Below are 15066 nucleotides of genomic sequence, written 5' to 3'. Positions count from 1 at the left end.
GAGAGAGAGAGAGGGAGAGAGGGAGTTATTCAACCTTGAGCATCAAGAACAAGGGACCATGGACCATGATCTGGGACCCAACAGTGGAAGACCAGCTTCACACTGGAGATTGATCCAGGAGGACCACCTTAAGCAGCCCCTGAAGCCCCTGTTTTACCACCCAGCCCCGCTGCTCTAGGACTGGAAGGGATCCCTTCCCACTGGCTCATTGTCTGCAGCCAAGGTGAGTAAAGCAGTACCCTAAAATGATAAACTGGAGGCACGTGTGAGAAGCAGGCAGGCTTGGTCTTTTATCCTGGCTCTCCTACCTCACAGATGTGCACTACAGCCTGTGACATCACATCCCACAGTCTCTGTGATAGGGACATGAAAACATTGCCAACAAAGGTGCCTGAGAGAATGGGTGGGTTAAACAAGGGAAAGCTATACGTGTTAGGTCTTCTGATTGTGTTAGGTGCCTTCTCTCCCTGTCCCCACCCTTTCATAAAAGAAAACATCAGGAGGCCGGGCGTAGTGGCACATGGCTTTAATCCCAGCACCTGGGAGACAGAGGCAGGCAGATCTTTGTGAGATTGAAGCCAGCTCCCTGGTTTACATAGTAAGTTCCAGGCCAGCTGGAGTTACTTGGAGACCCTGGTCTCAACACATGAAAAGGAAACAGTAAAGGAAAAATTTGAGGATTAGGGAGATGAAGTAACCTAGTAGACGTCAAGTAGCAGTAAGCAAGAAGGCCTGGCATTGAACCCAGGGTGTCTTTGTCAACAGTCACAGTTGATCTCAATTGAGCAGTCAGGTAGGGCTTCCTGGAGGAGTCAGAAGCAGGCAGAGCTGGTGGGGGGAGCTTGTCAGGGAGAGGGTCAGCTGGATCAAAGGCTTGGAGGTGGGAAGGGTTCTACTGAGAGTGCCATCTGTTTTCCCCTTGTATGGTCTTCTACTTTTGTGACTGACATTCGCTCTTGCTGTCTCTTGCTCTCTTGCTCTCTCTCATCTATCTATCTATCTATCTATCTATCTATCTATCTATCTATCTATCTAACTAACTAACTATCTATCTCTCTATCTATCTCTGTCTATCTGTCTGTCTCTATCATCTGTCTATCTATCAATCATCTATCTATCTATCTATCTATCTATCTTCTATTTACCTATCTATCTATCATCCATCTATAATTTCTGTGTAAAAGAAAACCTGTGGTATTTGCTTTCTGATTCTGGCTTATTTTGCTTAACATAATTATTTCCAGTTGCATCTTGGTGTTGCAACTGTCATGCCTTCATTTTCATTTATGGATGAATACAATTCTGTTGTGTCTCTGTACCACATTTTCTTTACCTGCTGCTGGACACCTAGGCTGGTTCTTTTTCCTGGCTCCTGAGACTATCACAGCAGAATCTACTCGGGCTATACATTCGGGTGTGCGGGTGACACAGAAAGGAAAAGGGGCAATCTCACCAGAAGCCTTGGGGTCTCTGCTGAGGGCTGTGCCGTGGGGACCCAGTGCTCTGCCCTTTCCTTTCCCCTCCTGCCCTGTGCCATAGGAGTCAGATGTCAAGCTTCCCAGGAGATGCGCATTCCCCTCACCCAAGCTGGGGCAGCTCACGACATAACAGGCATAGGGGATGAGAGGCAGCTGCCATCCAGAGAACATAGCCCTGTAGGCCAGCTGGGAACACAGTGCATCAGGGCCATCGGCACAGCCCAGAGTCAAGGGCCTGCCAGTCACCTGGGCACAACACTGAAGGGGCAGGAGAGGCCTTTGATGCAAGGTCAGGGGCTTGGAGGCAAGCAGGACACCCTGAATTGTTGGAAGGGCTTTTTCCTGCTGTCCCAGGAAACGGCAGACCCAGGCCTCTGAACATGGCCTTCTGGGAACCTGACCCAAGACAACAGGACATAGCTGTCTAGAAGACATGGACCTTAAGAGAGGCAATGGTACGTTCACATCCTACTTCTGCCACTCAGCCTTGTTTGAGTGACCGATGGTGACTGAGTGATGCACTCCGAGCCTCAGTTTCCCCACCTGGAAAGTGGGGATGGTAGTATCAGCATGGTTAGCTGTGAGATGCGGAGAGCATGCCGTGCCTGAACTGAACTTGGTGAGGATGCCCATAGAAAGCAGAAACTAAGGCAGCAGCAGTCAGGTGGAGAACAGCTCATGGCCTTGAGCATGTGGGCCAGCTCTTTTGTGACTTAACCTCTCTTTTGTGATGCCCATGGGGTCAGTCTAGGGAACAGCATTTGTTGAGAACCTGCTTTGTTCTCAGTGCTGCACTGAGCACAGTTCATGTAGCAACCCATTCAGTCCCTACAAATATCTTTATGAAACAGGTCTTGTTTGCCTCAGTTGTACAGGTGAGAAAACCAAGGCATGAGGCTGTGGAAACTTGCCCGAGGCACGGGGCTGAGGAGTGGAGCTGGTGTCACCTGCAAAGCCCATTAATTTTCCCAAAGTAGAAACAGGCAAAATTTATAGTAGCCTGCTGTCCCACCTGGATGTCTGACCTTGAACACAAAGAGGAGTGTTGAGCAACTGGCTGGCCCTCCGCCTCCCTGCTCCAAGAAGCCCTTGCATCACTGTTTTCAGAACCCAGAAGCACCCCTGACTGACCTTGAGCTCATGTTACTGATGCAGCGGTGTCCATCTTTGCAAGGCAGACATGCAGCGGGTAGAAGGGCCAGCATGTGGGAGGGCAGGAGGCCAGAGAGACAAGGGTCTAGTTTACTCACTGGGAAGTGTGGAGGGGCCAGGGACAGTCATGGAGGAAGCGAGGAGCAGAAGTTAAGATATGCCCTTCACCACTACCCGGGGCTGTCATGATCTAGAGCTCATCAAAGAGGAGAGATCAGTGGGGCTGCTGGGGCATCAGGAACAAGGAGCTAGGTCCCAAGGTCATAAGACTCCTGGAAAGTGAGCAGGCTTGGAGGCAAGCAGGACACCCTGACTTTTCAACAAGTGGAAACTGGCAGGTCGAGCCAACCGGGAACAAATAGAGGCTAAGTGCAGTCATGGGAGTTGTCAAACACTGCAGAGTGAATTACTCAGGGGGATTCAGAAGTGAGCTGGTATAAAGGAAACCACAGCCGGGCCTCTGCCATTCCCTCTTGTTATTGATACCAAGGTCAATGATTCATGGCCAAAGATCACAATGTATTGTTTATCTAGTGAGGAGACAGTCTATAGCCCCACCAACCATTGAGATGTAAAGTAAATATTGGAGGGCTAGATGATAAGCATACGGGGATTAAAATATTTAAAAGTAATTTTTAGATAGCCCGGGAAAATTCTCAGCATACAATTTTAAGTAAAACGTAGAATTTTCTGTAAAGCCATATATTATATGCATGGTTTTGTAAATTATAATTGGCTAAGCCTGGGAAAATACATGCAGAAGTACTTTGTAATACCTAGCTGTGTTTGGGGCATGTGATTATTATCTAACTTACTTATTTTTCAATTGTCCAAGTTGAGCTTTTGTTGAAAGAAAGAAAGAGAAAGAAAGAAAGAGAAACAAAAGACTAGAAAATAGTTAATGGATGACAAAGCAAATTTCTGTCCTGAGTTCCAGGGCTGCGTGAGTAATATGCATAAATTGTGTATGTAATTAGTGTGTGCGCGCGCGCGCGTGTGTGTGTGTGTGTGTGTGTGTGTGTATTCAATACCCATGCCAGTAAATTTCTATAACCATGTAAAATGTATCCTTGCAAAAATCTAAGGATAGCATAGCTGGTCCCGTGGCCCACAGCTAAAGTGAAAGCTGCTTAGAGCTGGGGGATGGGGGCTTTGTGGCCAAGGATCTCAGAGGAGTTGAGCTAGAATCCCCAGTGGCACACAGTGCTGAAATCAGCTCAGATATTGGCAGAGAGAGTTTCAGGGTCTCAGGGGACACTGTTACTGCGAGATCTACATATGTTATACCTTGTTACACTGCAGCTGACAGTGTGGCAGCTGAGCTGAGGCCAATGTGTCACAGTTATAGAGATTAAAGTGTCACATCATTACACACTGTACATTATGGTGAGCTGATCCCTCTCTGTTACTATTACTCTAAGGTTAAGATGTATTATACAGAAATATAACAATATGCTACACTCTACTAGAAATGAACAAAAAATGTTTGAAACATTCCAAATGTTTCTTCAGCTGACTGTATGGGCACGCACACAGCTAGCATGTGAGAGGAGGGAAGTTTCTTGAAGCAAGCCACCCACAATTTCAGCATTTGAAATGTGCCCCCAAACAGAAGCCAGGTGAGAACTAATATTGTACACCATGACATCAGCATTCGAGAGCTTTGCAGGGGAGGGGACCTGGCTTTTGTTTTGTTTCCCTGAAGTGACTCAGGAAGCAGTAAACTGAACCAGTGTGAACCTGGCACATTCTCCTTGATTTGGAAATGGCAGAGCTCTAAGGATGGTCCAGGAAGGACCTGAGGACACAGCTTTGGGAGAGAAGGAATGAGGAAACAGTCCTCCTCACCCTGTCAGGGAACAGTATCACTTCCTCTCCTTCCTCCCTACTCCCTCTGTTAAGCCCTGTTAAAGTGCAGCTTGTCTGATGAGATGACAGTAAACTGGGTCTTTCCACTCTAGAGCCATCAGAGGAGACTCTAAACGTAAAGAGCTGCTCTTGAAGGTTACTGGTGTCAGCTGGGGACCAGCTGTCAGGCTCTGATGCTGCTAGGGACTCTTCTGGGGACTCCTGGGTCACAAGGCTATTCACCCACTGCAGTCACTGTCCCTTCCCAGTGTGTTGGGACCCAGTGGAAATAAGAAAGTCAAAATATTTCTGGTTAGGATCCTAAAAGTCAACTTTACTGAGTGATAGTTTTTGTTTAATAATGTATTCTCATTTTAACTCTAATGTGTTCTTGACAAATTTACATTCCTTACCTAACACCACAACTGTAGTTGAGATACAGAACATATCCATCACCCCAAGAACTTCCTGTGTCCCCTCCCTCAACCCCAGGCACACCTTGATCCGCTTTCTAGCACTGGGGCTACAGCTGCCATTTCTAGAATTTTCTGTGGATGTTTACAGTGTTTTCGAGAGCCATCTTCTTTGTGAAACACATGAATGTTTCTTGAGTAATAGCCATTGAGCAATATTCATTCCACTGTATGGATATACCACAATTAGTTTCTCCACCCACCTACTAATGGATATTGTGTTGCTTTCAGGTTTGGGTTCTGATACATAAAGCTGTTATGAGCACTAGTGTATGAGCTTCTAAGTAGATGTGGGCTTTGAGTTCTCTTGGGTAAATCCTTATGCATGGAAGGGTAGGTGAATGGGTGGAACTTGAAGCTGTTACATAAATGAAGTAGCACAGACTCAGGAAAGTAAGTGATGAACGTTTTCCCTCCTTTGAGGGTTGCCTTGGGGGCGTTTGTTCTGGGAGGTGGGGAAAGTGGCAGTGTTTAGCTGGAGGAAGAGGAGAGAAGAACATGGCTTTTTGCAACAATGAAGGCTACTGCAGAGCTCTACAACTGACCACACACAGAGACTACACGTCTGAGAGATGCCCAGCTCTAGGTGACATATCTACAGTGGAACCTTTACACCTAAGGCTCATGGAACATAGTGGAACAGAGGGTAGAGAAAACACTAATACATCCCTCAATTCTCACCAGTGAAGTTTCCTTATACAACAGAGTGTGATACACACAGAAGGCCACACTTGCTAACTTTTAGAGAATAAGAGACTTCAGAATGTGTGTCCCTGGATAGGACTCCTATATTGATCCTCACCCACCCACGGCTCAGGGACCAGTGCAGAAGAAGGGGTGGAAAGATTGTAAGAATCGGGGTTGATCCATGAACACAGGGAACAGAGGCTTTCAGGCCACTCACTGGAAGCTTGCTCATGTGAATTTGTGGTGGCATCTTGCACAAGACCCATGCTGACTCAATCAGACAAGGGCCCAGAGTGGAGCGAGGGAAATGGGTGGCGGGCCAGCCATGACATGACTATGGCAGTAATTCCTCTTGACTGGTGACTTTATAAAAAAGGCAAAATGTGGACAGACAGACGTGACGAGACAAAATGCCACATGAAGCTGGAGGCAGAGGTGGGTGATGGATGTAGAGGGGGAAGGGAGGGGAACAGGGGTGGAGATGGAGGAGGGGTGGAGGTGGAGGAGAGGGTAGAGATGGAGGAGATGGAGGAGGGGGATGCTTCTTTCATCAGCCAAGGTGCACTGAGGATGGCTAACAAACTCTGGCAACTAGAGGCCAGAGACAAGACTGCCCACACCTTGGATGGTCCGAACTGTGAGGATGGCCCCTGGAACCGTGAGGATGCATCCCCATGAGAGACACTACTGAGTTTGTACCACTTATTGTGGCAGCCCTGGCAAGCCCACACAGGCCACTGATATCCGAAGATGGGCCACCACTGAAGGAGCGCAGAAGAGAGAGGACGGAAAGAAGGAAAATGGCCTAAGTCAACCCTCATTCCAAGTTAGCTAATCAAACATTCCTTAATGAATCTCTATACCCTTCCCACATTTGACTTTATAGAGTCTATGCCTCCACCATGGTCTCTACTGCATTTTACATTCCTAGCCACATACGAATGGTACCAGGTCCTCAATGCTGGGGGGATGGCTGGGTTTTTCAGGGACTACCTTACCAATGAGAATTCATTCCCTCACAAAGGTGAGAATTTGATCTTAGGAGACTCTCTGTTCTCTGTCTACCCCAGGCTGGGGCCTTTCCTAAATCTGATTCCCAAACCTTCAGTCTTCATCTGGCTGGCTGGATGCTTGGGGCAGGCATGCTGTCCAAGAGGCCGTGGAGGAAGGCCCCCTGACCCCCAGCCGGTCTGGTCCAGGTATTTCTGCTCACAGGGTCCTACCCAAAGGCAAAGCCCTTCTCTGGGTAGCCAAGAGATTTCAAATGGCTTCATGGGAGCCTCACTTATGAAATATCTGTGTGGGAACACATGTGAGGGCCTCTCTTTCACAGGCACACGCACAGATACACACATTTTAACTTTATATTTTTCAGCAACTCTGTGCAGTTTCCCCAGCAGCACTAGCCACTGAGGCAAGGACAAGTGGCAATCCACACGAGACATTCGAGCGCTGGGTGGAGACATGGCCTGGGTTAGGCCAGCACCGAGGAACCTTGTTGTTAAACCTGGTCCTTGGGGCAGAACAGCTGCCGTCTTCTTTGGATCTGCTGTGCCTTCCTTCAAGAGGCCATCCTGATGGGGTCTGTGGACTGCTGAGTTCCTTCGGTGAAGGAGAGGGTGGGGAGGGTCATTGGACCCTCATTTGAGATCTCAGTCTCCCCTCCCAGCCATTCTTATTAAATTCTACATGTGGCCTGGGGTCCTGAGGAGTCTAGAGCGCACACACTGGAGAAGGTTAAGTGAAGGGGCTCCATCTATGTGGCCACGGGGGAAGCCATCCTCCATGCTGGGTGAAGCCTTCCCAGTGTGACTACTCTGGGACCATCCATGCTTCTATGAGTAGCCCCTTACCCCTGATCTGTAAGTAAGCCCAATAAACTCCCTGGGCTCCCTAGGCAGAACATTGGTGAACTCAAACTTTGATTTGTTGTTGAACTTTATGGAAAGGAGGTGGACATTGTTTGCATCTCCCCAGGGAAGGGATTCTCCCAACCTTGACCCTGACCCTTTGCACTTCTCAGTCCTCACTGCAGCTACCCTGACTCTCTCAGCAGCTGAAGGATGGGAGCTGGGAACAGGACAGTGAGAGGAGGGAGGAGAAAGACGCAGTGCCAGTCTCACCCTTCCCAGCTTAGCATCATGCTTGAAATACACATCAAAACTCTCTGCAAGGAGCAGGGACTTGGGAAAGCCTGGACTGTCCACAGGCTAATGGGTAAAATCCATGTTCAAAAGTCAGAACGTCACAAATAATCCTGTACTTGGGAATCAGAATCTCTCTAAATTGAAAAAAATTTAAATCACTGAAACATAAAATTAACTTGGAGATTTCTACTTCAAAGGTAAATGTGTATAAGAGAGAGTCTGTGTGTGTGTGTGTGTGTGTGTGTGTGTGTGTGTGTGTGTTTCTCTCTACTTATCTGGCCCACAGATATGTGTAGTATTGCCATTTGTCAGCAAAGATGGGGTGCTCTGCTCTCTTCTACGATCTCCTCTATGACCTGGAAGGGGATTCTTGGCCCTAAGTCAGCAGCACCTGCCTCTGACTTCCAGGGGTCTCAGCAGACCTCAGAATTGAGCAGTCAGCATCTGAGGACTGAAAGGGAACAGAGCCTGAGGCTGGCCTGGTCCCCTGGTTCTCTTAAGGTGATATTTTGGCTGGCTGTCTCTGTTCCTCTACTGAAGCTGACCTCACTTCTAAACTGATCTACCTTCAAACTCTATGGTCATGGTCACTGTGCGTTCTCTCTGTGGTTGGACTTTCTTCCAAATGTCCCCTCTGCTGGGAGCACCTTTCCTCAGATACCCAGTTGAACAAGCCTCTCACTGTGGAGTATAGACCCCACCCCCACCCCTATTGCCCTTCACTTTCTAAACCACCCCAGGGCAGGGCCCTCCATCTTTTCTGTAACCCACATGTCTGGCCCTGTATCTGGCCCAGAGCACTTGCTGAATGGGGCAGGAATAAGCCTTCTGACCTCAGCCTCCACTTCTAGCTTGAGGGTGTCCTTGGCCCTTCCCACGTCTCTTCACTCTGGGAATGTTAATAACTAATAGCGATTGGGTTAGTTTCCATGGCTGTGGGTAGAGAGTGTCGCAGACGGGGGCTTAAGCAACAGGACAGTGTCGCCACAGCTTTCTGCAGGTCACAAGGCCAAGGTGAGGTACTGGCAGAGCCACCCTCCCTGTAGGGCTTACAGGAGGGTCTGCTCATCCCGCCCCTGCCTTCTGGTGTTTCTTGTCTTTTAGCAGCAAAACTCCAGCATTCACGCGGCACTATCCCTGTGTGTCTGCATCAACCTCCCCCCTTTTAATAAGTCTGGGGCTCAACCTCCTGTAGTTTCACCTCATCTGTGCTTAACTCTCAAGACCTACAGTGACCTTTCTTCAAATGAGGCCACAGTCTGTGGGACTGGGGCTTTGGGCTCATGAGTTTTAGACAGTCACATCACCCAACTGACACGTCCTGAGTCTCTATTGAATACTAAACACAGAATTAGTTGCGGATGACCCTCACAGAAGCATATGCTGGGGTATAGACCTGGTATCTCTCCCACTTTCCCTAGCTAGGAAATGGAGATCAGAAAAATCAAGTAGCTGGCCCCAAGGTTACCCCATCCAGTGACCAGCGGCAGGGCCAGGAAACCACGGAACCCAAACACAGCCCCATGGTGCTCTGTTTCCTGGGTTCCCTTTCTCCTCTGCATCCAGTGCTTCAGCAGCAAACTCTAAAGGCTGTGATACTAAGATCACAGAACTCTTAGAAAGTCTGGGGCCTGTCAGGAGCAGAACCCTTAAAGTTCGGCCCTGTAGCAAAGTCCAAAACCTCACTGCCACCAGAGGATTCTGCCGCCAAGTTGCAAAAGCCAAGTCTGTGCCTCTCACCAGATCCAGTGCCAGCTCCCCACGGCCCCAGCTCTCTATGACCCCAACTCCCCACAGCTCCCCACAGCCCATGAACTGCAGCCCCTCGGCCTCACAGGGCCTGGATGATACTGGCTACAAGTTCACTCATTCTAACAGCAAGGCTGAAGCCAGAAAGCCAATTTGGAAAACCAGCTGTTGATGGATGTCCAAATTTCCTGAAGATCAAAAGAACGGTAACGACATCTGTCTCAATTTTATTAGGCCTCAGAACTGTTTTAATAGACCGTCCAAACCTCAGTATGGAGAAAAAAATCAAACCCAGTATGTCCCTTCTTGATAAGCAATTACCCAGAAGGATTGGATGACATAGTGTGGACCTCTTAAGCAGTTTGCACAAACTTCAGAGAGAGCCACAGACTTGCTGAATGTGGAGTTTGGGAAAGGAGTGGCTCTGATGGACTTTGATTCTATTTCCATGGCAATTAGGTAAGGCGCTGTCTCCCCCTCCTGTTGCTACTGTAACGATTTAGCAGCTTCAAACAACTCAGAGGTAGCAGTTTGTGGGTTGGGCGGTCAGAAGTCTGAAACAGGTCTCACAGGGCAAAACTCAGAGCATCAGGGTGGAGACCAGGAGGATCATCTCCTGGCTAGGCCAGCTCCCAGAGATCCCCTCAGACTCCTCCCTCACCTTCCCTACAGCCACTGCTTCCAGGCTGCACCTCCTGTACTTTGGCACGTCCTCTTCCAAGGACCCTGTGATTCCACTGCCCAGATAATCCAGGGTGACCGCCACATCCCAAGATCCTCACTTCCAACTGTGACATTCCTGCTGACATATTCACAGTGCCCACGAATTCAGACCTGGACATCTTTGGGAACTGATTGTCATTTTTGCTGTCATAGGTGGCCAAGATGACAACCCATTTTACAGACGCACAGATCAATTCAGAAATCTCCAGCAATTTCCCTAAGCCTGCCGGGCTTATACTTGGGTGCTGGAGGCCAAATGTAGAGCTGTCCAATTCTAAAGCCCGTGCTCTTTCTCCCCAGGATGCCCTTCTGTCCCTGACCCCCAGGACCCACAATGCATTTACTCTCATGGCTGCCGGGGCTTGGGGTGAGTACTCCCATTCTAAGGACTGCCTGCGAGCACTGCTCTCTCCTGCCTTTACATCTGCATCTCTTTATTTTTAATTCATCTATTTTTAAATTTATTTTTATTATTTTTACTTATGTATATGTGTCTGTTGTTTATAAATGTACAGGCGGGTATGAACTACCTGACGTGGGTGCTGGGAACTGAACTTGGGTCCTCTGGAAGAGCAGTAAGGACTCTTACCAATGACTCTTCCTGCTTTCCTCCTCCAGGGAGCCCTCCTGGACTCCCACAGGACAGCTTAGCTCCATGTGGTGCATGTACTTTCAGGTCTGCCTGTGTCTCTACATCATTCCAACTCCACAGAGACCTCTGACCCCATGTGGTGCTTGTGAAGTGGACATACACAAATCCACTCAGTGCCAGGCTGTAAGACTGTATTTAAGGTCTGCATGAGGTCCCTGCAAACCTAGAAACCATGGTTTCCACCTCCTAGGGCCACAGTCAGGCTGCACTGGTGGTGAGCTCCTGCAGATAGGTACCGTGGCCCTGTGAGCCCAGCTCTAGTTCAGCAGCTGGCCTAGGGGAGCTGGCAAGAGCTCTGCCACCGCCAGCCTTGAATATGCTAAGTGGCTGAGAGCCACTGAGGTCAGTCTGAAGGGGGTGCAGAGCACTCTTCAGGGTCTGCGGTTTCCTGAGAGCTTAGGAGGGACTCACTTCTCTTCCAGGAAAGGGCTATTTCTTTCTCCTCTTTCTCTGAGGTTCAAGTAAGACTTTGACAAAAGTCAGCAGGTTTTGATAAAGATGCTCATTGTGGAGGCCCAAGGGAGTGGCCTCTAGAGTCTGAGACCAAAACAGGACAGCACAATCCCTACCCCCACCCCTGCCCCCAACTTGCCCCTCTTTCAAATGGGCACTTTCAGAAGTGGTATGTGCAGGCCTGAGATCTCACAGACAGTAGTTCAGGGTCTCAGGGACAGCAGGCTCCCACAGTGCTCTCCCTCCTTTCCCCCAGATTCTAACCCCACCTTGTCACCCTGGCCTTGACTTCCTCATCCATCTAAAGTTTGCCAGGGATGGGACAGCAAGATGGCTCAGCATGTAAAGGAGCTTGCTGCCAAGCCCGATGACCTGAGTTCAATCCCCATGTCTCATGTGGTGGTGGAAGGAGAGAACCAATACCTGCAAGTTGTCCTCTGATTTCCACATGCACACACACAGACACAGACACACACATAGACACACACACACACACACACACACACACAAACACACAAAAGATTGTCAGATTCCCTTTGAAGTCCTCTGCTCCGCAGTGACACATCCCACAGCCTCATCTCAGACAGTGGGGCGTGGCTGCCCATGCACGCAGGACTGTAGGTGTCTGCCGAGCACTGCCATCATCTGGCTTTGCCAATCATTTAGTGTCGTTCATTTACTCCCCAGTCTGTGTCTATGAGGCAGGGGCATGCCCTTATAGAAATGGGAAACCGAGTCATAGAGACATCCTGCTTGGAGTTCAGCAGCTCAGAATAGAGCTGAGGTGGAGAGAGCTGGGACAGGGAACAGAACTGGGATGGAAGCCTGGCCTGTCGTGTTCTGAGCAGAGGTGTCCAACAACCCCACCTGGTGGGCGGAGGTTAAGGAAACCGCCAGAGAATGGGTTTTCAGAGGCCGGTAAGCCTTCCCCACTAGAGCTCATTCTCAAAGTCTGTCTGTGTGGGGCAGTCCATCAAAACCCACCTGACAAACAGTAGAGTGGAACTTGCTTGACGAACTTCCTGCACAGAGGCAGGAGCAAGGCTGGGATGTGGACCAGGATGGCTGCCTCACAGGAGGGGAACAGAGCTAAACATGGCCTGGAGAGGAGTAGGGAGCTCCCAGGCTCCCCACACAGTCTGACTGGGAGAATTCTCTTGTTCCTCTCCAGTTTCTGAATTTTTACAAATTTACCCTAATAAGTTGGTATTGATACAACGATTAAAAAAAAAAAAAAACACAAAAAACAAACCAACCGAAACCCTTTGCTCTTTTCCCACCATGTCTTCCCTGGCTGACCGACTCTTCTACTGATCAAGGTAAAAGTTGTTAAGAGGAATTAGGTGCAGCCCAATTTTTGTGAAACTTGCGGATGGTAAAACATTGAAATATTTTCCCTCTACAAAATTAGAAAGGGAAAGAGGCCCACGCATTACTCTTCTACATTTTTAATAGCATTCTTTTAAAAGAATATCATGTCAGAATGACCCAGAAAAGACAAAAAGCAAAATCAAGTGCTCTACTGAAAGCAAGTCAGTGACAGGATGGGGTGGAGGTTGTCTCTGCCTACTCATGCCAACTTTGACCTTGGAGGTCCGGGTCGGCAAGGAAAACCCAAATCCAGACTCCAGACTCTTGAAGCAAGCCCCATTAGTTCACCCTGATCCCTGCCTGTTTCCTGGGAAGCCCTCAGTGACTTACAGAGAAGATGGAAGCCAGTGTCTCAATGCCACCAGTGCTCAGGGTGATGTAGGGGATCTTGTCCTCAGGAATCCCAGCTTTTCCAAAGATGCTGTTGGTGTAGAACCAGATCTACAATGTGAGACAGAAAGGAAGGTCAGCTGGGACTTTGATCTCCTTCCTAAATTAGACTCAGGTCTAAGGTTCTCTCTGCGCCTCTCCAGTCGCAGGTGAGTTGCATGATGTGGCCACTGGATTCCACCCTTCATTCACATCCTTCACTCACAGACTCTTGTGTTCCTGGGAGTGATGCCTGCCCACTGAAGGCACTGCTTCCCAGACCACCTGCAGTTAAGACTGGCAGTAGAGTAGGGACAGAAACATTGGTTGGACTTGCAGGAAACGTCTTTATCTTTATACTTATTGGATGTGTGCACACACATCTGTGGGGGGACATGTGCCAGTATATGGAGGTCAGAGGACAACATACAGGAGTTCATTCTCTCCTATCGTGTGGGTCCCAGGGATCAAATCCAGGTTGGATTTGGTGCCAAGTGCCTTTGCTCGCTGGTCCCCTTTGGCCTCTGTCGCCCCCTCCTCCTTGTCTTCCTTCGCCCCCCAATTTCTTGCTCTCCCTCATCTTCCTCCTCCTCCTCCTCCTCCTCCTCCTCCTCCTCCTCCTCCTCTTCTAAAGAAACTTTATCAAGGAGGTCTGCTCTCATGTTTTATTTTTATTTTATTTATTTTTTTATTTAATAACCACATGATTAGAAGAAGCATTACCTTTCCATATCTGTGAGGAAAAAAGACCTCCATTTCATTATTAAAATACACAGTTTCATACAGAAAAATTCATTTTTAATGCAATTGACATTAAGATGTTTGCACATGCGTTTCTGATCTCTATGTATCTGATTATTACTAGTCACAGTTGGTTCTTTTCTGAGCTCTGGCACCAAGGGGCCAAGGAGATGGCTCAGTCAGTAAAGTGCTTGCTAAACCAGCATGAGGACCTAAGTTTGGATATAAAGTCATCAGGTAGATTTCAATGGTAATGTTTATCACCTCTACTAATTAACATGAAGCAATTTTTTATGCTTCTTCCTCAAATAGAACTCATTTTTTATTTGTTGATTTTATGTGTGTATATCATACAGAACATCCCAAACAATCCTTTTCATCTACGTATACTCACTTGTCAAATGGCAGCCTCCCATAGCGCACCCCCCAACTGGAGTCCATATACTCTGTCATCCCTGTTACTGTCCACTGTGTTGTCAGGGCCCCCAGCTGTTGGGAGCCTGAGGCTCAGCCACTTCTCAAAACTGCTGAACAGACCTAAGCTGGTAACTCTCCATTCTGCCCACTCTCCTCCCGCAGGCACGGGATGAGCTCGTGGCCTTGGCCCGCAGCCTTGGTCCACGGCCTTGCACTCTTTTCCAGTAAACTGCCCTGCTTTCCGTTAATCAGTAGATTCCTCCCTTAGAGTACATCTGGGCCCCTGTGTTCTGGCTGATATGATTACTCTCAATCTTTGCTCCTTTGTTTTCACTCTCTATTTAACCTCATGCTTGAGCTGCAATAAACGAGACTTGCTCAGAACCCTGTCTTGTCTCCATTTCTCTTGTCTCTTGCCCTATCCAAATCCCCACTCCCCAATCCAGGTACCCCGTTGCAGATCCCGTGGGACGGGACAGCTGGTGCCCAACGTGGTGACTGGATACTGGGGGCATATCATGAGGGAGATGATGGAAAAAGGAAGGAGTGCACTCGCTAAATCTCAAGGAATTCGGAGACACCAGGACTGAAAGGAAGGTAAGTTGTGCTGTCCGATCATGGGGCAAGAATTAAGCCAGCATCAGATTTATATTACGCAGTTGAGGGAGGCTCTCAAGACAAGAGGAGTAAAGGTTAAGACTGTGGATTTATTTCATTTCTTTGATTTTGTAAAGGACATTTGTCCTTGGTTTCCCCAAGAAGGGGTCATAGATATAAAAAGATGGAGATGAGTGGGAGATGCATTA

General features: G+C 48.5%; 1 protein-coding gene across 1 annotated transcript in view; it reads right to left on the bottom strand.

The window, feature by feature from the left end:
- Positions 1-15066, bottom strand: part of Slc2a9 (solute carrier family 2 member 9) — a gene marked incomplete at its 5' end in the record, with an annotated part of 138865 nt that overhangs the window by 43403 nt on the left and 80396 nt on the right. The window contains 1 exon segment of the mRNA XM_017798145.1: positions 13064-13174. Within this exon segment, the coding sequence (XP_017653634.1) occupies positions 13064-13174 (111 nt within the window).

The sequence above is a fragment of the Nannospalax galili genome, unplaced genomic scaffold, assembly GCF_000622305.1.
Source record: "Nannospalax galili isolate Female #2095 unplaced genomic scaffold, S.galili_v1.0 scaffold1076, whole genome shotgun sequence".
In the NCBI taxonomy this organism is placed as follows: Eukaryota; Metazoa; Chordata; class Mammalia; order Rodentia; family Spalacidae; genus Nannospalax; species Nannospalax galili.
This window is presented reverse-complemented; position numbering and strand designations above follow the sequence as displayed.